Consider the following 25,916-nt stretch of genomic DNA (forward strand, 5'->3'; position numbering starts at 1 on the left):
AGTTGAGACTCCTTTTGCAAATATAACAGCCTCTAGACACTGTCCTCCTATAGCCTTTGATGAGTGTCTGGATTCTGGATGGAGGTATTTCTGACCATTCTTCCATACAGAATCTCTCCAGTTCAGTTAAATGTGATGGCTGTCAAGCATGGACAGCCTGCTACAAATCATTCCATAGATTTTCGATGATATTCAAGTCAGGGGACTGTGACGGCCATTCCAGAACATTGGACTTCTCCCTCTGCATGAATGCCTTTGTAGATTTCGAACTGTATTTTGGGTCATTGTCTTGTTGGAATATCCAACCCATGCGTAACTTCAACTTTGTGACTGATGCTTGAACATTATCCTGAAGAATTTGTTGATATTGGGTTAAATTTATCTGACCCTCGACTTTAACAAGGGCCCCAGTCCCTCAACTAGCCACACAGCCCCACAGCATGATGGAACCTCCACCAAATTTGACAGTAGGTAGCAGGTGTTTTTCTTGGAATGCCGTGTTCTTCTTCCGCCACGCAAAGGGCTTTTTGTTATGACCAAATAACTCAATTTTTGTCTCATCAGTCCAAAGCACTTTGTTCCAAAATGATTCTGGCTTGTCTAAATGAGCATTTGCATACAACAAGCGACTTTGTGCGTGGCGTGAGTGCAGAAAGGGCTTCTTTCTCATCACCCTGCCATACAGATGTTCTTTGTGTAAATTGCGCTGAATTGTAAAACGATGTACAGATACACCATCTGCAGCAAGATGTTCTTGCAGGTCTTTGGAGGTGATCTGTGGGTTGTCTGTAACCATTCTCACAATCCTGCGCATATGCCACTCCTGTATTTTTCTTGGCCTGCCAGACCTGGGTTTAACAGGAACTGTGCCTGTGGCCTTCCATTTCCTGATTACATTCCTTACAGTTGAAACGAACAGTTTAAACATCTGAGATAGCTTTTTGTAGCCTTCCCCTAAACCATGTTACTGAACAATCTTTGTTTTCAGATCTTTTGAGAGTTGCTTTGAGGATCCCATGCTGTCACTCTTCAGAAGAGAGTCAAAGGGGAGCACAACATGCAATTGACCACCTTAAATACCTTTTCTCATGATTGGACATTCCTGTCTATGAAGTTCAAGGCTTAACGAGCTAATCCAACCAATTTGCAAATAATCAGCATTGAGCAGTTAGATGCATTCAAATCAGCAAATTACAAGGGGACCCAAATTTTTGCACAACCAGTTTTTCACATTTGATTTAATTTCATACAACTAAATACTGCTTCACTAAAAATCTTTTTTCGGAAAACACCGCAGTACTCAGATGTTCCTAGGAAATGAAAGACATACCACTGTTATCTTTTTTGTTGAAAGTAGAGTACAGGCATGAGGGGTTTCCAAACTTTTCATATGACTGTATGTCAGAGCTGACAATGTGTAACTCTTAAACTGTTACCTCATGGATCCAAAAGCAAGCTATTTATCGGCGGTTGCCAAAATTTAGCAGTAATAACATTCTGTATAATCATAGGTTAGATTTATTAAGTTATTTTTAGGTATTTTCTCCAATCATTAAATTGCAGATAAATCACATTCAATAAGCAACCAGGCTGATTCAGAAAGATGTATTTTTTTCTGTAGCGCAGTTGACCCAAACTGAAAGAAAGTTTGTGGTACAGCAACTTGCAGCTGTGCTTCTGTGAAGGGCCACTGAGGGGAAGTTATCTTTTTTGTCAAGGCACAGGTTGTACCGCAGTTTAGATTGCCAAGTGCACAGACCATACAGCACAGAAAAATCTTAGTTTTAATGTTATAAAGGTATGACAACAAGCCCATCTTAACCAAAATGGTTCAAGGCTCTTTCCATGTCCTCTCTTAAGTTAATGCAGAAAACCTGATGACTGTCCCGCCACTCTTGTGTCCACAGAAAGGAGCCCCCCAGAATGCCACATGCAAGTGTTAACCTACTGGTTAAGAGATCCATTAGGTTGCTTTTGAAAATGTGAAAAAATGCAGACAAACATATTAATAATAATGGTAATGATAATAATAACAATGCATTTTATTTATGGAGTGCCTTTCCTATGCTCAAAGTGCTTAACAGCAAGAATTTAAAATGGCTCAATGGAATTACACACATATATTCTGCCCTGCTGTAATCATTTTTTTATAAATAAAAAATACTTAAATGTGGTGATGACAATAACAAACTATAATATTTTTAAAAAATGCTCTTTGAGCAGTAAATGCCCCTTCAGGACAAAGTGTGAAGCGGTACCAAAGTCTTCAGAGCAAATATGAACTGTTACTGCAAAGTTTAATATATAATTATTTATTGCTGTGTGATTGCAAAAGTATAAAATATTGGCTTTTACCTCAAGTCTTCTCTTCAAGAGTTGAGTTGCCGATCTCCTGCAATTTGATGTCAAGTGGTATCATTTAAACTTTACAAACATTTCTAAGCTGCTTTATTCCAAATATGCCTTGCGCTATATTTATGATTTCTATGAATAACATCTATCTCAATTTAAGATGAATTTTCTTAAAATACATATGATATGTCAGAGTGGATCCATTGTTAACACTGTGGCCTAAAATGACCCAAAAGCTTATGTGGGGAACAGCCCGGACACAGACAGGTAGACATGATGTTTAAACCACACACGTTTATTCACAACTACTATTTACACTTATCGTGAGCACAAACCCAGGGCTGCAGCACCAATCACCCCTCAAGTCCTTGGCCACACGCACAATGCCTCCTCTCAGTCTCTGGTCTGCCTCCACTCCTCTCCACCAAGCTTCGTCCACTTCCACCCGACTCTTGCCCCTGACTGGAGGGAGGGGGCCCCTTTTATTCACCCCGGAAGGACTCCAGGTGTATCCTGAGGGCTCCTGTAGCCACACCCCTGTGTGGCGGAAGGTCTGTTGGCATATCCGGAAGTCCTCCGGGTGTCCCCAATACTCTTCCCCCCAGTACTTCCGGGTGTGGCAGAAGTGCTGAGGTCCAGGGCTCCCAAGGCATCGGGGTGCCCCCTGGTGGTGACGACGGGCCCCTACAGGGTTGAGCTTCCAAGCTCTGTACCCGTGGTCCCCAAGGCAACCAGGGAGGACGCCGTCTCGTGTCCTGGAAGAGGCACAAGCCCTCCTCCGCTCTTCCTGGGCATCCTGGCCGGGTGACAAACCCAGCCGGGTGCCATACTTAATTATTTGGTCTTCTTGCAAGTTGGGCTGCTGGCACCAAGTTAAGTTAATAAATCCAAAAAATATCATTTTATACTATATGCTTTTTGACTTAAATATTTAATTAATAACAGTGTTGTCTTTTTCTTATTCTTGTTGGGAGTTGTTTTAGTTGTGTTTTTTTTCATATCCTGTTTTCAGATTCAAAGTTTTCAAATTCTGCATTTCAGATTAATCAATAAATATTCAAATAAAGCATTCATTCATATGGACTTTAGAATTATATGGGCAAAATTAGTTGTTAGATTAATTGATTAACTGATAAAATAGTTGATAGATTAATAATTTGCAAAATAATTGTTTGTGGCAGTCCTAAACTGTGATGTATGTTTTTACTTTGTTGTATATAGCCATTTTATTATTATTTATAAAACAATAATCTGAAGAAGGTAATGAAAGAAAATATTAACTATAGGTTGTAAATGTAGACTCAGTAAAAGTCTTCACCCTGCTTACACTCCTGATAAGAAAATGTTTTTCTACATGCTATTGTCCCTGTGGAATTTCCTTGATCTCTGGAAAGTGTGATGAATAAGCAGACTGCATATGTACTTGTACAACTATTATCTTCCAGATTGAATTGACAGAATAAATGCAATTCAATTTTTTGTTTAAATATGGTGGAAACAAAATTGTTTAAAAGGATGCATTCCTCAGTATCTAGGGTGATGATATTTTACAACGAAACCTGATTAATACTGTCATGTAGCTTTGTGTGCTGGTTTGTTTTTTTACGTTCTTTCTTTCCCTGATGACTCATTTCTTTATAGATTCTGCTCAGTTCATTGTGTGGGTTAGCATGCATTTTTGTCAAGGTCAGTGCTCCACATTAGCCAGGAACATTCAAAACTTCCTGCATTAATTAGGTAGCTGTATCTCTTATTCCTGTCTCATAATATAAAAGTTTGAAAATACATAGGGAATTCAAAACTTTTTTTTGGTGTTTTACATGTTGTTAAGTATATATTGTAATTAACATTTTGAGAGCAGCTGTATAAGCAGTGACTACATGTGGATACTTGGGTGATAACATTATACCCTTATTTTTGCAAGGATCAATAGAAGTGGCAGTATTGGAAAATAATCCATGGCATGCTACAATGAAACATTCTGACAGTTGTAGATAGATATCGGTATAATGTGTTTCTATATACTTTTCAGACTGAATTTTTTTTTACTAACTACAAATGTATTGTGATTAATTGTGCAAACAGGCACACCTCTTATCAATCAACACTCTTGTTAGTGCAGTACATCTCAAAGGGATTCAATAATAGGTACTCACCTCGCTGACTTAAACCAATTAAAGTGCAGCTTCTTTGTCACTCATTCAGTCAAACCACCACCACCTAGCAAATGTAAGACAAGATGACATGTTTTTATATTCTCTCTCCCACTTTCAGATCGCCAACTTTAAACATACATATTTTCAACCCTGCTTAATCAAATACACAATCACGGTGTGGCAGGACCCAGCACCGACACATCTATCAAGATGAACAGCACTTCATTCTGGGTAATATTCTTAAAGGAGTAGGCTCTCTTATTACATACAGTTCACATACAAGTCCATACTCAAAATCATTACCATTCAGCTACTAATAACCAGCGTAAAATCATTTCTTTTTGCTTGCACATTTTCATACGTTATGATAGGACATATTTAATATTTAAATGTGTTTGCAAATCTTTTTTTATTTTCTCAAAATCCTTAATACAAGAAAACCTTTGCCTTTGTCTTGTACACCATATCAAACAGTTTATCGCCCACTCCTAATTTTATTGTTGTTGTGTGCTGCTTCCTTTTGTGCATTATTTGTGTTGTCCTGCAGGAAAAATACAATGAGAAAGAATGTGTGGCTTGCATGTGTCCCAAAATGTTCCGTACACACGTATTTTTGTCTTGTGCTACTTTATGAACTCTGTTCTCAGCTGCTTGAAAAACAAGACCCCTCAATGGTAATAGTGCAGTTCCTTTAGAAAATAAAGCCAAGTCCAAATTAATTTAAAGCCAGTATAACAAACATATTCAGGAGTCTTAAGAATTTGGAAAACAAAGAAAGGAAAAAATTCTGACCCTTGGATCTAATTGAAGTCTTTTTTTTTCTTCAAAATCACAGCAGAAATCTTTACAGAGAATTGTACAGCCTTGCTGTATATTCATGCCGACTTGGCAGTCTGATTTTAATCCTTTAAGCTTCCCTACTGCATAATAAGGGACTTGAGTGTCTGAGTGTTTAAGATGTTTTTTTTCGGCTTTGATGGAAAAAGCAAAAAAAGGTCAAATTTAAGGTGTCATGTTTGTATAGCAGTAAATATAGAAGTTGTGTGAGAACCTTTCATTGATTTTTTTTAAATAAAATGTTAATCCATCCATCCATTTTCCAACCCGCTGAATCCGAACACAGGGTCACGGGGGGTCTGCTGGAGCCAATCCCAGCCAACACAGGGCACAAGGCAGGAACCAATCCTGGGCAGGGTGCCAACCCACCGCAGTCCAAGTACTGGCCGAGCCCGAGTGTGTTTAGCTTCTGAGATCAGATGAGATCGAGCGCTTTTACACTGGTCTGGCTGTAAGCTAAAATGTTAATTTGTATATTTAATAGTGCATTCAGTACCTTTGACCTATAGGATAATATTACATAAAGACTACAATACCACTGTCATGGACTGATCCCTTCTAATAACTGCTCCTACCTAACACACAGTTTAGCAAAGTTAAGCAGTTTCTCACCATGACCCTGAAGAGAAAAAAAAAACTCGTTTAGAAAATTGGATTGGTACAGTCTTAAGATTCTGATATCAGTGACCAAAGATTTAACTTGTTTAAATGCAGAAAACCCCATGGCAAATCACACTGTATAAAGGCAATAGGAAAGGCGAAGATATAACAGTCAGCATTTTGCAAATTGTCTGAAGGAAAAGATGCTTATCTGAGGAGGCCTTCTGTCCTTGGAACACTTAAAGCGAAGCTACACTAACATCTTGAAAATCAGCTGCAGACTCTTACACTGACTTCTTTTCCAGCTGGTTTTCTATACTTGTTATTTCTTTCAAATGTTAAATTATGCTTGAGGCAGCTTTTCTTTCCTGCTTTTCAGTAGAGTTTGAAAATCTTAACAAGCTTTATACAGTTCTGAACTATTCCTATTGATTGCGTAGTAAATTTTTATGTAGTATACTGGTTGAAACCTTGTTTCTAATAAGGCTTTGAGGTAAAAAAAAGTTGCAAAGGCTTACTCAGCCTCTTTGATGAAGCCCTGATTCTGACAGCCTGCATGTTTCTTATTAAAATAAAAAGACAACGCATATCCTGTCATGCCACAAGCATTTTCACATTGCTTGTCTCAGCAGTTTAATTCTTTCTTGCATGTTGGCCTTTTCTGAACAAGAATAGTGCTCTTCAAAGCTTCATAAAAATGAATAAGTAGCACACAACTAATGGTTGTTCTTTTGCCTTTCTCCTTACTCTGTACTTTTAATTTGTTTCATTTGCAATTTCAACAACACTTACAAAAATACATGAATGTATGCTGTTTGCATGTTATGACTCCAGATTCTTAAAAAACACAATCAAAAATGTAAGCTGTTCTACTGGGCGAAAACATTGCTAGTGTATGATGCTAATATAACATATTAGGAACAATTGTTTTTAACTACCTTGATTCAAAACAGTCCATATGTTGAACTTGATAGTAGGGCTCTATTCCATATTAGTTTTTAGGAACTGATTCACTGATGTTTTCCACTGGCTGTAAAGTAATACAGCAAACCTCAGGTTTTCCTATAAAATGGGGGTGAGGGGTCATCCCATTTGTGTAATTTATACCAAAAAGTAGTATGATTGGTGAAATACTGATACCCAGCCCCTTTTCAAACGCACTAGCCTGGAGGTGAGTGCCAAGGCAACACATTTCAAATAACAGTATATTATGTATGTTATTTTTATTTTGAATTTGTTGTTTAATATTGGGCGGCACGGTGGCGCAGTGGGTAGCGCTGCTGCCTCGCAGTTGGGAGATCTGGGGACCTGGGTTCGATTCCCTGCGTGGAGTTTGCATGTTTGCATGTTCTCCCCGTGTCTGCGTGGGTTTCCTCCGGGCGCTCCGGTTTCCTCCCACATTCCAAAGACATGCAGGTTAGGTGGATTGGCGATTCTAAATTGGCCCTAGTGTGTGGTTGGTGTGTGGGTGTGTTTGTGTGTGTCCTGCGGTGGGTTGGCACCCTGCCCAGGATTGTTTCCTGCCTTGTGCCCTGTGTTGGCTGGGATTGGCTCCAGCAGACCCCCGTGACCCTGTGTTTGGATTCAGCGGGTTGGAAAATGGATGGATGGATGGATGTTTAATATTGGTACCTTCAGTTAATTTATCAATAATTCACACCCATCTGTATTTGATATGTAGTTTCCTTTTCACTGCTAGTAGACTATAGTAGCTTCACGAGTAACAGTTAAATTGTCAATGACATGTATTTGTACTGAAGATGAATGGTTATCTTATTAGTACACTGTTAAACTTAATAAAGAATTTCTGTTTACTATGTCATGGCTCTATTCAAAAGAGTCCCTGTAACTTGCCTTCCAGTTCTAAGTTCGGTTGGCCATGAGCAGGGAGTAGCTTGTCACTTCTTTGGCTGTCCTTTGAATCACTTAGGGTATCAGTGCCATCCTTTAGAAGTCTTTCTGTCATCCTATCAGAGTTACTTTTGTCAGTTCCATATATTTTTACGTACTTGTGTATCATTAGTATTTCCTTGGCTACCTACCTTCCTTTAAGTGACATAGGATTTCACCTTTTGCAGCCACTGAATAGCTTAGGGATGTTCTACTTTTCTTCTGTCCTCACCAGCACCCTCTATGTCTTGTTTTAATGCCCACAGAGTAACATCATCTGGCAGACCATTTAAATAAAGAAAGTTTGCTGCCTCCTGGAGGGCGAGCGCTCCAATTACCAGTGTGGGTTCCCATTTGAATTACAGAGCTCCCAGGGCCCATCCGCTGAGGTCACTTTTCCTATACCTTTTCAGCCTTGGCAACACTTTGCCAGACAGGCTAACTGTCACAGCTTGTCCAAGTAATATACACTGCTGATAACTCTTGTGGCAAATAATATATAATGATTAACTGGAGAATAAGGAAATATTCTGATGCAGGTTCCATTATTTTCTGAGTTAATGACTCCTTGAAAGCACAATGAAGGTTAATGTGAAGCATGTTTATTATTAATTTTGTCAATCCCCTTGGATTTGGCCACACTCCCATATTCTGGTTTAATAGGTCTGCAACAAGACTTTAAAAAATCTAGTGGAAAAATACAGCAATGCAGGAAAAAAAAATAAAATCAGCAGTGCAGACATCTGCTGGCTTTGATTCACAGAGGTGGAAGCCAAGCCTGTTGTATTTATAGTGATGAGGAAATTGTAATGCAGATAACAGTCTGGTTTGTTTATTATTAATCTGTAAACTCAAGGTAAGGTCACTGTATAAAACAACATGCACTGTGCATTGTTTACACCACAGGTGCAGCCTCACTACAACTGGATGACTGAGGATTTGAGAACAAGTAAATTAAAAAGCAGTATGTGTAAAAAATAAATCTTTTCTTGCCAAAGTTTTAATTAAACGCAGTTGAATGTATTCATATTAAGTGTACTTCAATTTATTAGCCCAGTCTGCTGTACAATAATGTTACATGCAATATAAGAAAGAAATGCTCCATAAACACAAAGATAATAAGATTGGAACAGAAACAGAAAAACACCATGTTCTTCTTAGTTCTACATGTAATCCTTCTTGCCATGTTTTTTAAAAGTAATTGTCGGGTTATAAGTGAAAATTTTAACAGCCTGATGATAAAGTGAGTAAAGTGAACAGCAAACTAGACGAAATTCAGACTGTGTGGATACTGTAAAGTGGAACACTACAATCAGGAACAACATATTGTATCTTTAATATTACTTTTTAAATGTAAATGAAAATGGATGTAATTTCATATCTTTTCCTTCAAATGCTGAGGCTGTTTCTTTTATTAGGTCATTTTCTTTTATTATGTTGAATTGGATTGTTTTACAGCAAATAAAGTTTAGACTTACTGTATATCAACTGATTACCAGTTTATGTAACAAAAAGGTGTCTGATTCTGTTAAACACATGTTTACAAAAGCAATATTTTTAAATCCTAGTCAGAATTCAGAATTGTTATAAATGTTGACTGTATTCACAAACTTGGACAACCAAGAATGCATGACGCTGACCTTTACATGTGTGACCCAGGGACCCAGTGATGTCATGTGCTACACACTTCTGGTTGTCAAGTCACAGAAACAAAATGGTGGCACCCATACAAAAACAAAAAGGTACCATGGGAGAACCAAATTCAGTTTTAACATAAGTTAAAATATACTTCTAATAAATAAATAAATTTGCCCATTGGATTCCTTGATCTCTAAAACCACACAAGTGACAATATTTTTAAAGACCAAGGAACAGCTGTAAATTATTAAAAATATAAGCCAGTTCATGACATAAAGGGCAAGACTATAGGAGACTAAAATGTTTATAACGTTTTATTACTATATGAAATTGCTTGTAAACACAGGGCAAAGGCCCCATCCCTGTTTTAAGTCACTGGTGTTAATCATACTGTACATGCATTGTCAAAGCTGCTTAATCAACAACAAGTTATTTTTTGTGTAATGCGCTTGTCTGAATACAGGAACAGAGTGCTGTGAACAATTCTCAGAATACAAGTATAGATTATACTAACTACTAAATACTGAACTGGTACACAAATAAATGCAAATTTGTTAAAACACACAGAGAACAAAGTAGAAACTGATTAAATGTTAATGGAAACCATCAATGTCTCATTATTAATTAACTGATAAACTGCAGACAGTTGACAGCAGTGAGATTAAATTTGCAAAACAGAAAGTCAGAAACAAAGTCACAGTCCTGGAGACCTTGGCCAACTTGGCCGCCTACCCGCTCTTGGGTTTTCTATACTGGAGTCTGTGCTGGCTGTCCAATCCATTGCATGGGTCCAAAGCCAGCGTCAACTCAGCAACCAGGCAGAACCCTACATCACGCCAGGTACTATTATTAAAGGGTGGGGGTAGGGGTGTGCTTTACGTATTGCATACAGTGCACATACAAGATATGTTTTCTGCAGCATGCACAGATCTGTACCTTTTGTGTTAGGATCTGTTTTACATTTAAATGTGTGTGCAAGTTTTTCACTAATTTACAGCATACCATTAATAACTTTTTTTAAAAAATCCATACCGCAAGAAGAATTAAATCCAGTACACCATATCAGCTTGTTTATCGGCCACACCTGGAGTGCACACATTCTTTATACAGCATGGGACTTTAGTGGTGATGGGGGAGATTCATATGAACAAAAGCAGTTTCGTTATTTATACTAAAAAAAGTACATAATTACAATGAGCACACTACAGTTTGAATGGGTTACAAATTGTTGTAAAACTTTGTTTTCTAATCTTAAGATGTTAAAATATCATTCAGAGGAAATCATTTACTGTAGATTTGTGCCATGTGCCTGACTTCACAGGTTCAATTACTGTAAAATATATTGGAATTACTGATTTAGTCAACTTTCTTTTTCACGTTAATAAGGTTTTGTACAGCTGTTCTTCGAGATACTTTGTTTAAGCAGTATTTCTGTTTTAATCTTGTATATTTTTATTTTAAATTTCAAATGTCATTTGAATGAGTCTTTATTTTTCCACTCTAGTCATCTAAAAGTTCTTCAAAAATAGTTTTTTCTTTAGACGTTGTTTGTGAGAATTGTATCCGTTTTCCACCTTCACTTTGTTTATCTCCAACCCCAGTCAAAACAATTCTCAGCAGGATTTTACTGCTGAATCATAAGTTGGCAATTGACTTTACATTGTTTTACAGAACTAGTAAATGAAAAGAGTCTGGTACAGAAGGTCTATTTTCTAAGTTTTTCTTAAATTCTTTAATGTGTTAGCAGAATAAATAAACCAAAATACCAACCTCAGCATTAATGCATTTCAGGTTTAATGTTTGGCTACTAAAAATGTCAGTATTTTCTGTAGGTAGTTAATTTTGAAACGAAAGAACCATTAATTAACATGTGTAGGTGTGCTTCTTTTCATGTTTTTAATGGGGGTGTTTTTTAACTTGCTTTATTGCTATATGTAACAGAGCTAACAATGTATCATGACATTTAATTATTGTACTATTGAATTTTGGGCGGCACAGAAGCGCAGTGGTAAGGTGGTCGGGGTTCACATCCTGGATCCTTCCTGCTTGGAATTTGCATGTTCTCCTTGTTTTTTTCCCACAGTCCAAAGCCATACAGATAGATGGATTAGCAATACTAAACAGGCCCTGGTGTGTGCATGTGTGTGTGTCTGTGTGTTCATCGTGTAATGGACAGGACGCCAGTCGAGGGATTGTTCCAGCCTTGTGGCCTGTGCCTGCTGGGATGTGCTCCAGCTTCCCTCCAATCCTGCTCAGGATGTAGCTAGTTGGAAAATGGATATACTATTGAATTTTCAGTAATATGTATCATACAGTACAAAGTTGCTTAACTTGATATATGGTTATTCAAATTATAAAGCTACCTAGCTGCTATGTCTTTATTTGTGAGGTCTAAAGTGAAGAAAATGTGGTAATTTGTTGGGAGTTTAGGTTCTTAACTTTTCACTTAGAAAGAACTTATTAAACCCATTGCAATAATAAGGGGAAAGAACTAGCATTTGAACCCTTTACTGTTCCAGGTCACGTTTGAAAAATAAAGGAAGGCCTACTGTGTATGATTTAAGTAGTTTCTTACCAATCACTGTCTAGGCTATTGATATTTATTCACCATGTGTGCTTCATGTAGTTGTATTGAACATACGACTAAATACCAACCCCGGTACAAAGAAATTCTGTGTAAGGTGTGCCAATGTTCATGTATTTCATTTCCAGTTTTGTCAGTTATGATGTTAGTACAGCTACATGAAGCAAAAATGTATTTATTAAGTGGATTTGATGGTAGATGGATGTATACAGTAGTTTAATTTATTTTTATGTACAGTGTATGAATATAATTTTTAGTATAAAAAGATGTGTATAGTATGATGTAAGTGCATACATTGGCTTAATTTGATGCAGAACCTCTAGAGGCATGTAACAAAAAAAGTCTGTTCTGTGCGCTGCACTGCAACCAGCTCTCTTCCCATTGACAGATAGTTAGTACTTTATTAACGCCTAAGTGAAAATGTGTGTGATCTAAAATAGCAGAGACCAAAAAATGAGCATATATATAGTTTAGGGGTCTAATCAAACACAGACCCTGAAGGGCCACAGTGGCTACTGACTTTTGTTCCAACCAAAATTAGTGTTTTGTCTTCTAATGGAACACACTTCTTTGCCTTAAATACCTGTATAATTGACTTGCTTTGTCTGTTTTCTTTAACCTGCAACCAAACAATAATAAGATGCAAAATGAGCTAAAAGATGACCAGGTTATTCAGACTCGGCTCCTTACAGGATACCAATCTAACTCCAACCAATTTCTTAAAAAGAAGATAATTCTTGTAGTTAACGAAACCTGTTATTTAATATATTATCTTGTTACTGCTATCATTCTGCTATAACAGACATATAAATCAAAAAAATATTTGAACAATATAATTTAATATATAAATCCACCATCAAAATGGTTTGTGGAATATAGCAGATCTCAGAGTATCTCAGAGTCTTTTCCCCAGTATTTTGTTGAAAGAGATATTGTATGAGAGACACACAGGCACATCTCATTGTTATGGATAGTAGTTAAGGGCGAAAAAACAGGGGTTCTGAACCTTAAAAAGAAAGGAAGTGTTCTCTGTTAGCAGCAGTAATTGGTAACTACAGTTAGGTCCATAAATATTTGGACAGAGACAATTTCTTTCTAATTTTGGTTCTGTACATTACCACAATTAATTTTAAATGAAATAACTCAGATGCAGTTAAAGTGCAGACTTTCAGCTTTAATTCTGTGGGGTGAACAAAACGATTGCATAAAAATGTGAGGCAACTAAAGCATTTTTTTAACACAATCCCTTCATTTCAGGGGCTCAAAAGTAATTGGACAATTGACTCAAAAGCTATTTCATGGGCAGGTGTGGGAAAGTCCATCGTTATGTCATTATCAATTAAGCAGATAAAGGCCTGGAGTTGATTTGAGGTGTGGTGCTTGCATGTGGAAGATTTTGCTGTGAACAGACAACATGCGGTCAAAGGAGCTCTCCATGCAGGTGAAAGAAGCCATCCTTAAGCTGCGAAAACAGAAAAAAACCATCCAAGAAATTGCTACAATATTACGAGTGGCAAAATCAACAGTTTGGTACATCCTGAGAAAGAAAGCAAGCACTGGTTGAACTCAGCAATGCAAAAAGACCTGGACGTCCATGGAAGACAACAGTGGTGGATGATCGCATAATCATTTCCATGGTGAAAAGAAATCTCTTCACAACAGCCAACCAAGTGAACAACACTCTCCAGGGGGTAAGCATATCGATATCCAAGTCTACCATAAAGAGAAGACTGCATGAAAGTAAATACAGAGGGTGTACTGCAAGGTGCAAGCCACTCATAAGCCTCAAGAATAGAAAGGCTAGATTGGACTTTGCTAAAGAACATCTAAAAAAGCCAGCACAGTTCTGGAAAAATATTCTTTGGACAGATGAAACCAAGATCAACCTCTACCAGAATGATGGCAAGAAAAAAGTATGGAGAAGGCCTGGAACAGCTCATTATCCAAAGCATACCACATCATCTGTAAAACACGGTGGATGCAGTGTGATGGCTTGGGCATGCATGGCTGCCAGTGGCACTGGGACACTAGTGTTTATTGATGATGTGACACAGGACAGAAGCAGCCGAATTAATTCTGAGGTGTTCAGAGACATACTGTCTGCTCAAATCCAGCTAAATGCAGTTAAATTGATTGGGCGGTGTTTCATGATACAGATGGACAATGACCCAAAACATACAGTCAAAGCAACCCAGGAGTTTATTAAAGCAAAGAAGTGGAAAATTCTTGAATGGCCAAGTCAGTCACCTGATCTTAACCCAATTGAGCCTGCATTTCACTTGTTGAAGACTAAACTTCAGACAGAAAGGCCCACAAACAAACAGCAACTGAAAGCCGCTGTAGTAAAGGCCTGGCAGAGCATTAAAAAGGAGGAAACCCAGCATCTGGTGATGTCCATGAGTTCAAGACTTCAGGCTGTCATTGCCAGCAAAGGGTTTTCAACCAAGTATTAGAAATGAACATTTTATTTCCAGTTATTTAATTTGTCTAATTACTTTTGAGCCCCTGAAATGAAGGGATTGTGTTCATAAAATGCTTTAGTTGCCTCACATTTTTATGCAATCATTTTGTTCACCCCACTGAACTAAAGCTGAAAGTCTGCACTTCAACTGCATCTGACATGTTTCATTTAAAATTCATTGTGGTAATGTACAGAACCAAAATTAGAAAAAAGTTGTCTCTGTCCAAATATTTATCGACCTAACTGTAATTAAGATAATGGCTGAAATGAAAGCATGCATTCAAAATGGCCCTCTGGTAACTGAGTTTAACACCTCAATATAGTGCAAAACAGGAGAAATAAAGCACCAACTGATACTGAAGTGCAAAACCCAGAACTATATACACAATGTACCCAGTTTACATTTGTAAGTACCCCTAAAGGAATATTGTTCTTATAATATTGTACCAGTTTTAACAGGCTTTTATTATTTTATCATGTCACTATTGTCACCTTGATCAGGCAGACTGTAATTAATTCTCTAAAGAATAAAGGTATGATGTCAGCTTTATATTGTGTGAAACAGAATATATATATTAAATGCTGAAGCCAATTAAATATAAGATCAGCCTTTGGCAGAAAGTCTTCCTTATTCCTTTGAGATCTCACAAATTTTAATTAAGTACAAGGACTGTCTCAGTCATCCTGTTTTTGGTTATTCTGCAAATCTAGCAGCTTTACTTTTTTGTGCCTAGTGTAGTCAGTTTAATGCTTTTATTCTTTTGCATTTATTAAATTTGAGAATCACATGTTTTACTCATTTTCTGTGTTATATTTCCATATTTGTAGATCTTGCCTGGTCTGACAACTGTTTAACTTTAAACCTGGAAGTCCCATTTTTGCAAATCACTTGGCTTGTATGTTTAATTTTTCTGGCCCAAAAGCATTGACTACGTGGTAAGAACCAAACTTGTAAAGGGTGCCAGTCTACCACAGGGCTAACTCAACCATGGACTAACCCACAGCCCTGTTGGAATCACCCATCAGCCTGACATGTACATAATTTAATCTTTATAACCTGTTGAAGAGCCCTTTTATATTGTTTAGGACTGTAAGAAGCCACAGAATAGTTTAAAATAGGGGCACGTGTAAGAATAGGGAAGAGGTGAGTCCTTGGTGGAAAGTTGTTTTGTTTTCCCAGGATGGCAGAGGACAGTCGGCCCATTGTTAATAGGGATCACTCTCTATCAGTTAGGAGAGCAAGTTTCAGCACTAAGTAATCTAGAGTCTGTGTTGTAAAGGGAGGACAGTGGAAGACAGCAGATAATGTAACATGAGTCCTTCAGTCCAATAAATGGCAGCAGGAAGGCTGATTCTGTTATAAATGGCTCCCTTTTACCCATTATAGTGGGGTGGTGGTCTGACTTTTTAACTGAGAATTGGAACTCAGCATTCTAGGGATACTTAAAGCCACAGTTACTAGGAGGATGTCTCCAGGAGCAAATGAGAATATTCCCTACTCTGGAAGTAGACACTGGAATTTTCTAGACCCAAACTTAAAAGTTCCTTCTGAACAGACCCTAGTTGACTTTGGATTTGGGAGATCTCTGACAAAAATTTGACAGGCTGGAGAAAGAGAGGACAGAGATTGTGGAGGGAGATGAATGGAAGATGAGGATGTTGGGGAATGCTGGAGGATGTATAGAGCTTGAGAAGTCAACCAGCCACCCCTTTAGACATATTAGGGTGATTCACTTAAATCAGGAAGACACAAAGAGGAATGTTTTGTTGCTATTTTTATTTCGTATGTTTTGCTTTCATATTTTGTATGTCTCTGCCTAATAATATTTTTAAATGAGCTTTATTTTTATATATTTTGGCCTCCTTGTTGTCATTTTGGGTTCAGGGATGGCTCAAGAGCACCCTCTAGTGATCAATAGATAGATAGATAGATAGATAGATAGATAGATAGATAGATAGATAGATAGATAGATAGATAGATAGATAGATAGATAGATAGATACTTTATTAATCCCAAGGGGAAATTCACAATTTAATAATTTGAAGCTAGTTAGTTAAATGTGAAGTTTGCCACTATATGATCTTTTTTTAATACACAGCATTGATTTTAAATTGTACAATTGTTACTGCATTACTAACAAGGATGTGAATTCACAGCTTAAGGCCTCTGATTATTACATGATGCTGCGTGATGTTTCTAAATAGAATCAATATTTTAAAGGCAAGCAACTAAATAATATGTAGCCTTTCTTAATATATAGTCAGTAAAACCCTAAATTACAGTAGTTACTGTGCTAAGTAAGGAATTAAAAAGAACAGATATTATGGGGCATGCTGCTCCTTGACACTGTTTCCTGGGTTGATGTATGATCTTGTCTGTATACTGACATTTACAGCCCTGTGCACAGGCAGCAAGTGTTATATAGGTCCTGAACTTAGGTCCTGGTGTTGTGCCTCCTTCACCATACTCTTTCGTGCTTTGTAAACTTAAGCCAGGATGTAATGCAGCCTGTTGAGTATGGACTCTACTGTGCACCTGTAGACATTAGTGAGGCCATTCACACTGGTAGATTCAGGAACAGCCAATCATATCAACTAATACTGTAACATAAACAAAACACTGTACAGTATGTACAGTGGAACCCCGGTTCACGACCATAATTCGTTCCAAAACTCTGGTCGTAAATCGATTTGGTCGTGAACCGAATTGGGTTTGGATACAAAGGATTGTATGTAAATACAATTAATCCGTTCCAGACCATACAAACTGTATGTAAATATATATATTTTTTAAGTTTTTAAACACAAACATAGTTAATTAAACCATAGAATGCACAGCATAATAGTAAACTAAATGTAAAAACATTAAATAACACTGAGAAAACCTTGAACAACAGAGAAAACTAACACTGCAATAGTTCGTGCTATAGCGCTACCAACCGCTGGCTAAAAACACTTTTTTTAATGAGTTTTAAGCACAGGAAAAAAAAAGGATCATTTGAAAAAAATCCGTAAAATAATTAACCACCAAGGAAAGTATATATATATATATATATATACACACACACACACACACACAAATAGATAGATAGCACTCTGTGCATGTTTTGTTTTTGTGTATGTGTCTTAGTGTTTATGTTACTTTTTCTGTTCTAAGGACACATGCAAATAAGAGTTTTATTATACTGTATAAATATGACAATAAACTTGAACTTTTGGATGTGAACCAAAATCATTTCTAATATTTGTAAAAGTGATATTACTCAACAGTGCCCTCTGTTGGCACCATACCTCTGTTCTGTTCATGAACTGTAATAAGGTGTGTCAAACTGGACTGCATTGATAGCTGGTTTTTATTTTAGCCACTTTCATAATCAATGATCAGTTACTGCTGCTAGTGGAACATACCTCTTTTGTCTTAATTTTAAGTGGCATGCTGCCTATGATTCTGATCCCTTAATTGTTTCTTTTCTCCTTAATCAGCAGCCAAACAATAATGTGTTACAGCTGAGTTTGACAACCTACTCTAAAGGGCCAGAATCTGTGCTTGAGCACCAAGTTGTTCACTGTGTGTTAGGGCCTGTATGACCATAGGTAGAGTGGGGTATTGTCCTTTAATCTTACCTCCTGTCTATGGCTTGTTAGAAGTCTGTTGGGTCAGACACTCCACAATCCCAAATCATCTGCCCCCCAGCATCAGGTGGGAGTGTAGACTGATGTCAGTTTGACTTCCACTTTTTCCTTTTATTGTAGGCATCCCCCTCTGACATTCATCTGGGCCACCCATTATGAATGAGAGACACAGTATCCATGCTTGCTTACACCACCAGTTGCCATTTCTGCATGTGTACCTACTACACTCTAAAGTAGTGCATGCTGGGCAACATCTGCCTGTCTGCTTTAGAACTTTTGTCTTGAATCTCAGTAATCGAATATACAGTAATATGCATGCATTTTTCAAAGTATTGCTCGAAGCCAAAAATGGACATTCAGTTGTAAAGGACAGGTTAATTGTTTTAACACACACAAATCTCAAAATACTGTAACTAGATGACACACTTTGTAGTAGTGCAGGATTTTATTGGTCTGTTTTAATCTTTTTGTAATGTTGAATAGTTAGTTGGTATCTTCACTAGTTTAAGAAAAAGAAGGCTGACGATTTAATACACCCCTTTATACAGTACCACACTTTAGGACCAATTTTTCCCCTGAACTCTCTGCTTTTGGACTAATTGATATTTGTACTAAGGACTGATTTTGAAACACTGTCCTGGCACCCAAAACTGTCGTTCTGCTCCTGATCTTGTTTTGGTTCACCTGAGATTTCTGACCTGCAGCTGCTTTATGCTACAACTGATAAGCATTCATCCCAGCAAGCAAAAGCTTGTTTTCTTTCGTGTTAATGACAACGGAAAATTACTGCCATATTTTGGATTATTCTTTTATTATTATAATGGCATCATTTAGCTTACCTCTGCCAGTAGGCAGATTCACACTGTGAATGTGGCTAATTATCTGCCCAGCCAAAAATTGCCATACCATTTTTGGAAATACTACATGTATGATTCCACATATAACACTGTGGGCAGAGTGTGTCTGCTTCATCACTGCTAGGGTAAATCATCATTGGAACACACAGGAGCATGGCATGTGCCACAAAGAAAGCAAAGGAACTTGTATGCATCTTTACTGATTCTGCGAGTTGCTATGAATGAAGTCTTTAAAAGCATACTCTCACCATGCCATACTAAATTATCCACATGGTTGGGCACTCTTAGACCTGCAGTTAAGCACATTAAATTTAGAGTCTCCTGTTACTTTGTTTGCAACAGGCGTCTAAAACATCTGCTGTTGTATTCTGTGTGCCCAGCTACATGCAGCATTTTGATTAATAATATTCATCCGTTTCCTGATTCCACTTTTTCTATTACTGGGTGGCAGGGAAACAAAATTTAAACCACCGGGACTGAGGTCAAAATGCAGAAATGAGGAATGTGTCTTGCATCTAATTTTAGGATTGTTTATCCATTTGTCTAGCAACAACAGATGTAATGTTAGATCTGAAAAGTGCATGCAGAGTGGGCAAATGGTTCTTTTATAAGGAGTCTGAGCAGTTGTTGAATCACTTCCTTTTAGGAAGAGAATGGCACTAGCAAGAAATCTCCTAAGAAAACTTAGGAAGCCTTTACATAAGAATTTGCTTCCATTAGTTAACTTGCCATAGATGTTTTTTACACTATACAGTAAAATCTAAAAATGATGGAGTTATTATTTTCACTACCTACCCTTTTAAATAAAGTGAACGTAACGTGTTCTGATAAAATTATATCTGAATTAAATCTGAATCTCTTAATGTTATCTAAGAATTTCACATTCTCCTGAAGTATTAAGTCATTTACATCCTTGCCTTTGTTATCTGAAAAACTGATACCTTTTTGTGTTCTGCCACAAAAGATTAAGTAAGGAAGTATTTTAGAAAAAGGACCTGAAGTTGGAAAATGCAAAAATCGTAGTTGAAAAAACTAAGTGAACAGTCAAACAGAAAGGAAATTGACCATGACCCTAAGCCTAAGTGCTAATCAAACCTGAAAGCATAAATCCAGCCATAAATACTTTTACAAATTAAAAAATGTCTTTAGTTAATGTTTTGATAAATGCACAGTCTGGGAAAAAGTCCTTAGTACAGAACTGGCATAAGTACCATTGGCATGATGACATGACAACGGTGTGGCTTTCGGTGCATGCTCCCTAATGATGAGCCATTGCTTCATGGCAACCAAGCCACAGATTGCAATACAGTAATCCCTCCTCCATCGCGGGGGTTGCGTTCCAGAGCCACCCGCGAAATAAGAAAATCCGCGAAGTAGAAACCATATGTTTATATGTTTATTTTTATATTGTCATGCTTGGGTCACAGATTTGCGCAGAAACACAGGAGGTTGTAGAGAGACAGGAACTTTATTCAAACACTGCAAACAAACATTTGTCTCTTTTTCAAAAGTTTAAACTGTGCTCCATGACAAGACAGAGATGACAGTTCCGTCTCACAATTAAAAGAATGCAAACATATCTTCCTCTTCAAAGGAGTGCGTGTCAGGAGCAGTGACTGTCACAGAGATAGAGAGAAAAGCAAACAAATCAATAGGGCTGTTTGCTTTTAAGTATGCGGCACAAAACTGTTGAAGGCGGCAGCTCACACCCCCTCCGTCAGGAGCAGACAAAGAGAGAGAGAGAGAGAGAGAGACAGAGTTTGTTTTTCAATCAAAAATCAATACGTGCCCTTCGAGCTTTTAAGTATGCGAAGCACCGTGTAGCATGTCGTTTCAGGAAGCAGCTGCACAAAAGATAGCAACGTGAAGATAATCTTTCAGCATTTTTAGACGAGCGTCCGTATCGTCTAGGTGTGCGAACAGCCCCCCTGCTCAATCCCCCTACGTCAGGATCAGAGAAAGTCAGCGCAAGAGAAAGAGAAAAGTAAGCTGGGTAGCCTCTCAGCCATCTGCCAATAGCGTCCCTTGTATGAAATCAACTGGGCAAACCAACTGAGGAAGCATGTACCAGAAATTAAAAGACCCATTGTCCGCAGAAACCCGCGAAGCAGCGAAAAATCCGCGATATATATTTAAATATGCTTACATATAAAATCCGCGATGGAGTGAAGCCGCGAAAGGCGAAGCGCGATACAGCGAGGGATTACTGTATACACAAATTCTAAAGCAGCATTGTAAAAAATTAAAAATTATAAAGATAATTTGATAGAACAGTAGTAATAACAAAATTCACTTTAGTAAAAGGACAAGTGTCTCTGTGTGCCTGTCCAGTTGCTATTTCTCTTTGCATTCAATAGGTGGCTCATCAAAAACATTAGAGTTGCTTTTATGAAGGGACACCCTGCACTGCAAATGTTAACACTGAGATCTATGTCGATTAGTTAAATTTCAACCTATTTTAGACAGGTAGCATAGCTAGAATTGGATACAACCAAAGTGAAACCACATTCTCCATAATTCAAAACCACCATAAAAAATAATTAACTCAAAAGAAAAATGTCTTATGCTAAGAAGAAAATTACAACCTACAAGTTATGTAAAAGATTTATGGAAAGAACAATGTGCTTGCCTGTTCTGTACTGAACATGTTTTACTTTGTTTATTTTCCTAGAGATAAATTTAAAACTTAAAACTGCACAATTTCAGTCAGATACCATCGTCTAGATTGCTGCTTTTGATATAGTTTATTTTTTCCATTCCCAACGTTTAGCCTAAGGCCTTCTGTGTGCTCTTTTTACTTTATTTTTATACTACTGAGACTAGAATGTCATTCTGATTGAGATGATAGTAGTACACAATAGCTCAAATATTATTAATACATATGTTTTATTGAAAAAGCACATTGATCAGTAGTGAGCTAACATAAAATGCATCCTTTGGATCTGAATCAATGTAAACATGCATATAAATTTAGACCAGCTTGTGTTTAACTGTTAAATGCAGTAGAGGCGCACCTGTTGTGTCCAACTTTGTTATGTACATGGCACTACATACAGTCCTGGATGAGCAAGCAGTCAAGCTTACATAGGTTACCCAGACATTAACAGACATTTTTGTGATAGTCAACTGTATGCATATTATCACCTGGTCAATAAAGTAAAATTTTTTGCCTCCAACACAATGGTACAATTTCATATTGTCAGTTAAAACCGCTTTTCAGTTAGTTCACCTTTTAAATTTTATTGCTACTGTTTCTAAAATGCTTCAAACGTGCTTAACCCTCAACTGGATTAAGCCAGTTTGGAAATGTTTTGCTATTTGTTCTTTAAACAAAATAAGGTAAGGTTTTTATTTTATAACTGTAGTAAATAATATACAACTGTTGATCATTGTTATTCCATCCATCCATCCATTATCCAACCCGCTATATCCTAACTACAGGGTCACGGGGGTCTGCTGGAGCCAATCCCAGCCAACACAGTGCACAAAGCAGGAAACAAACCCCAGGCAGGGCGCCAGCCCACCACTGGGCACACACACACACACACTAGGGACAATTTAGAATCGCCAATGCACCTAACCTGCATGTCTTTGGAGTGTGGGAGGAAACCCACACAGACACAGGGAGAACATGCAAACTCTACGCAGGGAGGACCCGGGATGCGAACCCAGGTCTCCGTACTGTGAGGCAGCAGCGCTACCACTGCGCCACTGTACCACCTAATTGTTATTCTGTAATTTCAAATGCATTCAGTAAGCATAATTTTTATTGAAAAAAACTAAATTCTTCTGATAGACATTTTTAATATTAAGAATACTTACATCTTTGAAATGTGAACACTGACTGAATGCAGATTTATTGTGTGATTAAAAAATAAAAAATCTGTTATGTTATTACCATACAGATACAAGGCCTGATTTTATTTAGTCAACTAAATGTGAACTGTTGCTTTAAAAATTGTTTAAAATTGTCCTGCTGGTTTACTATATAATACAACTAAACATGCCAAGCTATCTGCCGTCATTGCTTTAATCTTATCAACCAGCCAAGTAGTCAGATCCTCTGACACCAGCCGGCACCGGTCCAAAGACTCATGTCGATGAACATTCATTTAGCTTTATAGCAGCCTGGAGCTCACTGCTTAGGTCATTCATATCTCATTTAAAAACACAGATTCTCTTCCTACTTTGCATATTTTACAATTTACTAATCAGTTCTTGTATTTTTTTATTTTTGTTATTTAGGTAGTTTTTTTTGTGTGGTGTTTCAGTTTTGAATTATAATATTTGCCTTGTTAAGCACCTTGTGATGTTCTGCTCCATGACAGGCACTATGTAAATGACTGATTAAAGTATTTTAATTGGTATTTTTTATGTTTTATAGTGATAAGAGCAAAAGTTGTAGCTGGAAAAGAGACGGATTCTGGTAATGACATCTACGGCAATCCCATTAAGAGAATCCAGTATGAGATCAAGCAAATTAAGGTAAATATGGACATCTCAGGATATTGCCATAAGTAGTTGAGGTGGACATTTTGAATATTGTGTATTGAATAATACAAACGTTAAAAAAAACAAGTGATTATAATAGTTAGATTTATTCAACAATTATTTCATTCTATGTATTATACACATTTATTCAATGTTCCACAGGTAGTTTTTGTGACGAGTTGGCAGCAACAGTCAAATCTTACTTTGATAGAGCAACACTGACCACCATGGCGTGGTAATAGTGCCTGAAGTGGGAAAAAAAATATTAGTGTACTCGGAGGTCCATTGGCACTCAAATATACACAATATATACTGCTCAAACAATTAAAGGAACATTTTTTAATCAAGAGTATAGCATCAAGTCAGTGAAACTTGTGGGCTATTGATCTGGTCAGTTAAGTAGCAGAGGGGGTTGTTAATCAGTTTCAGTCGATGAAGGAGTCGATACAATAGACTGACCCCCACACTCGCCTGACCTAAATCCAATAGAACACCTCTGGGACATTATGTTTGGGTCCATCCGACGCCACGAGGTTGCACCTCAGACTGTCCAGGAGCTCAGTCATGCACTAGTCCAGATCTGGGAGGAGATCCCCCAGGACACCATCCATTGTCTTATTAGAAGCATGCCCACCCACCCCCTAGAGTTGTCAGGCATGCATACAAGCACTTGGGGGTCATGCAAACTACTGAGATTTTGAGTCGCTGCAATTTCAGCAAAATGGACTCGCCAGCAACATCATTTTTTCACTTTGATTTTCGGGGTGTCTTTGAATTCAGCTCAAAGTATTCCTTCAGTTTTTTTGAGCAGTTTATATGTAAAGCAAGTGGGTGCAAATGAACACATTGTTCTTATAAATAAGGATTGCTAATATGGTCCAAACTGACAGTACACAAATATTAACTAAAGGGAACAGGGAAATTCTGGTACAGAGTAAAGCACTGCTGGCAAATCACTGACTTTACACCGTCTCCTGGTATAAAACATCTGAAGCAAGCTTTAAAGTGACAGAAGTCCTCTGGGATGTATTACTTTACCCACCACCTGCTGTTAAATTAATCTCATCCGAATAGAGTTAAAGATTTTATTTTTAGTTCCAGAATTAAGTAAACTCAGCTAACTAGTTTTTATGTTTAGTGATACATTAATGCAGTAGGACCACATACAGTTGTTACTTTACTACACAGATTTGTTTAATAAATGATTAGGATTTGTTTTAGTTATAGTTCATTGGTAAATGACTAGGAAATATATCAGTAAGACTTTTATTGAAACCTGTTATCTGGGCTAATTTAAAGTATGTCTTTTGTGTAGCATATATGACTGTTTCTTATTCTGCAAATACAGATAATAATGCACAATAAGGGCAAGAAGTTGAAGTTGACGTTGACTTGGCCAGAAATAAGTTTTTCAGATTCTTGGCAGAAATAACTCTTGTTCTTTATTTTGCTGTTTTTTGTAACTACTTAGTCCTCTGGCTCATTTACACATATTTTCTGGTACTTATTGTTTGTATTCTTTCCTTTATGTAGTGCTATAATCTCTCACAGTACATTCCAATGAAGACTTTACATAGCTGTTTATTCATGCCTCTGCGCCCATGTCAACGACATGTTGACAGGCAAATAGATACCAATGTAAATACAAATAAGGGTCTAACTATGATGCTGTGTTTATCCAAAACATAAAAATATTGAATTAGTTTTTATGTTTCCCTTCTTCTTTGCTTAGATGTTCAAGGGCCCTAACAAGGATATTGAGGCTGTATTCACAGCACCTTCTTCTGCAGTATGCGGTGTGACACTGGAGACCAATGGTAAAAAGGAATACCTCATTGCAGGTGAGCAGTTCGTGTAATAGGTTAAACTGTGCAAAGATAAAATGTTTTATTAAGATATCAATATGAAATGTTCTATCACAGCAACAATAATGCAGCTATTGTATTTTGGCAAACAATAGTGTTAGGATTATATATGGGTTAGTGTTATTTCTTAAGAAATGGACAAAAGGCAAATAATTTACTGGTCACTACAGTTTTGCAATATTCCTGTGGCTGACAGCATTACCATCCCATCAATTATTTTTCCACCAATGCACGCATGTCAAGTGTAGGTGAATGGCTTTGTCATATGCCTTTTTGATCAGTTTAATGCCGAGAAAGATACTTTTGTAAACAATGTGAACACGTAAGGGAGGGATATAAGCATGGAGGGAGATTTTTTATGTTTAAAAATGCTGTTTTTAAATGAAAACATAGTAGTGTGGAGGTAATCACTGTTGTTTAGTCTAGTAACACAGCCCCCTCCTCCACATCTTAAAAGGCAACATTAGGCTAATTAATCATTGATATTCATTGCTGTTTTACTGTTTATTTAATTTTAATTGTATGGTTATATATGTAAATATGGTATAGTTT

The 25,916-nt window shown here is 37.3% G+C and overlaps 1 protein-coding gene across 1 annotated transcript in view; it reads left to right on the forward strand.

The window, feature by feature from the left end:
- timp2a (TIMP metallopeptidase inhibitor 2a) overlaps positions 1-25,916 on the forward strand; it is a 54,049-nt gene that overhangs the window by 26,816 nt on the left and 1,317 nt on the right. The window contains exons 2-3 of the mRNA XM_028820005.2: positions 23,393-23,493; positions 25,232-25,340. Coding sequence (XP_028675838.1) covers positions 23,393-23,493; positions 25,232-25,340 — 210 coding nt within the window. The remainder of the gene's footprint in view (positions 1-23,392; positions 23,494-25,231; positions 25,341-25,916) is intronic.

Source organism: Erpetoichthys calabaricus, chromosome 14 (assembly GCF_900747795.2).
Source record: "Erpetoichthys calabaricus chromosome 14, fErpCal1.3, whole genome shotgun sequence".
In the NCBI taxonomy this organism is placed as follows: domain Eukaryota; kingdom Metazoa; phylum Chordata; class Cladistia; order Polypteriformes; family Polypteridae; genus Erpetoichthys; species Erpetoichthys calabaricus.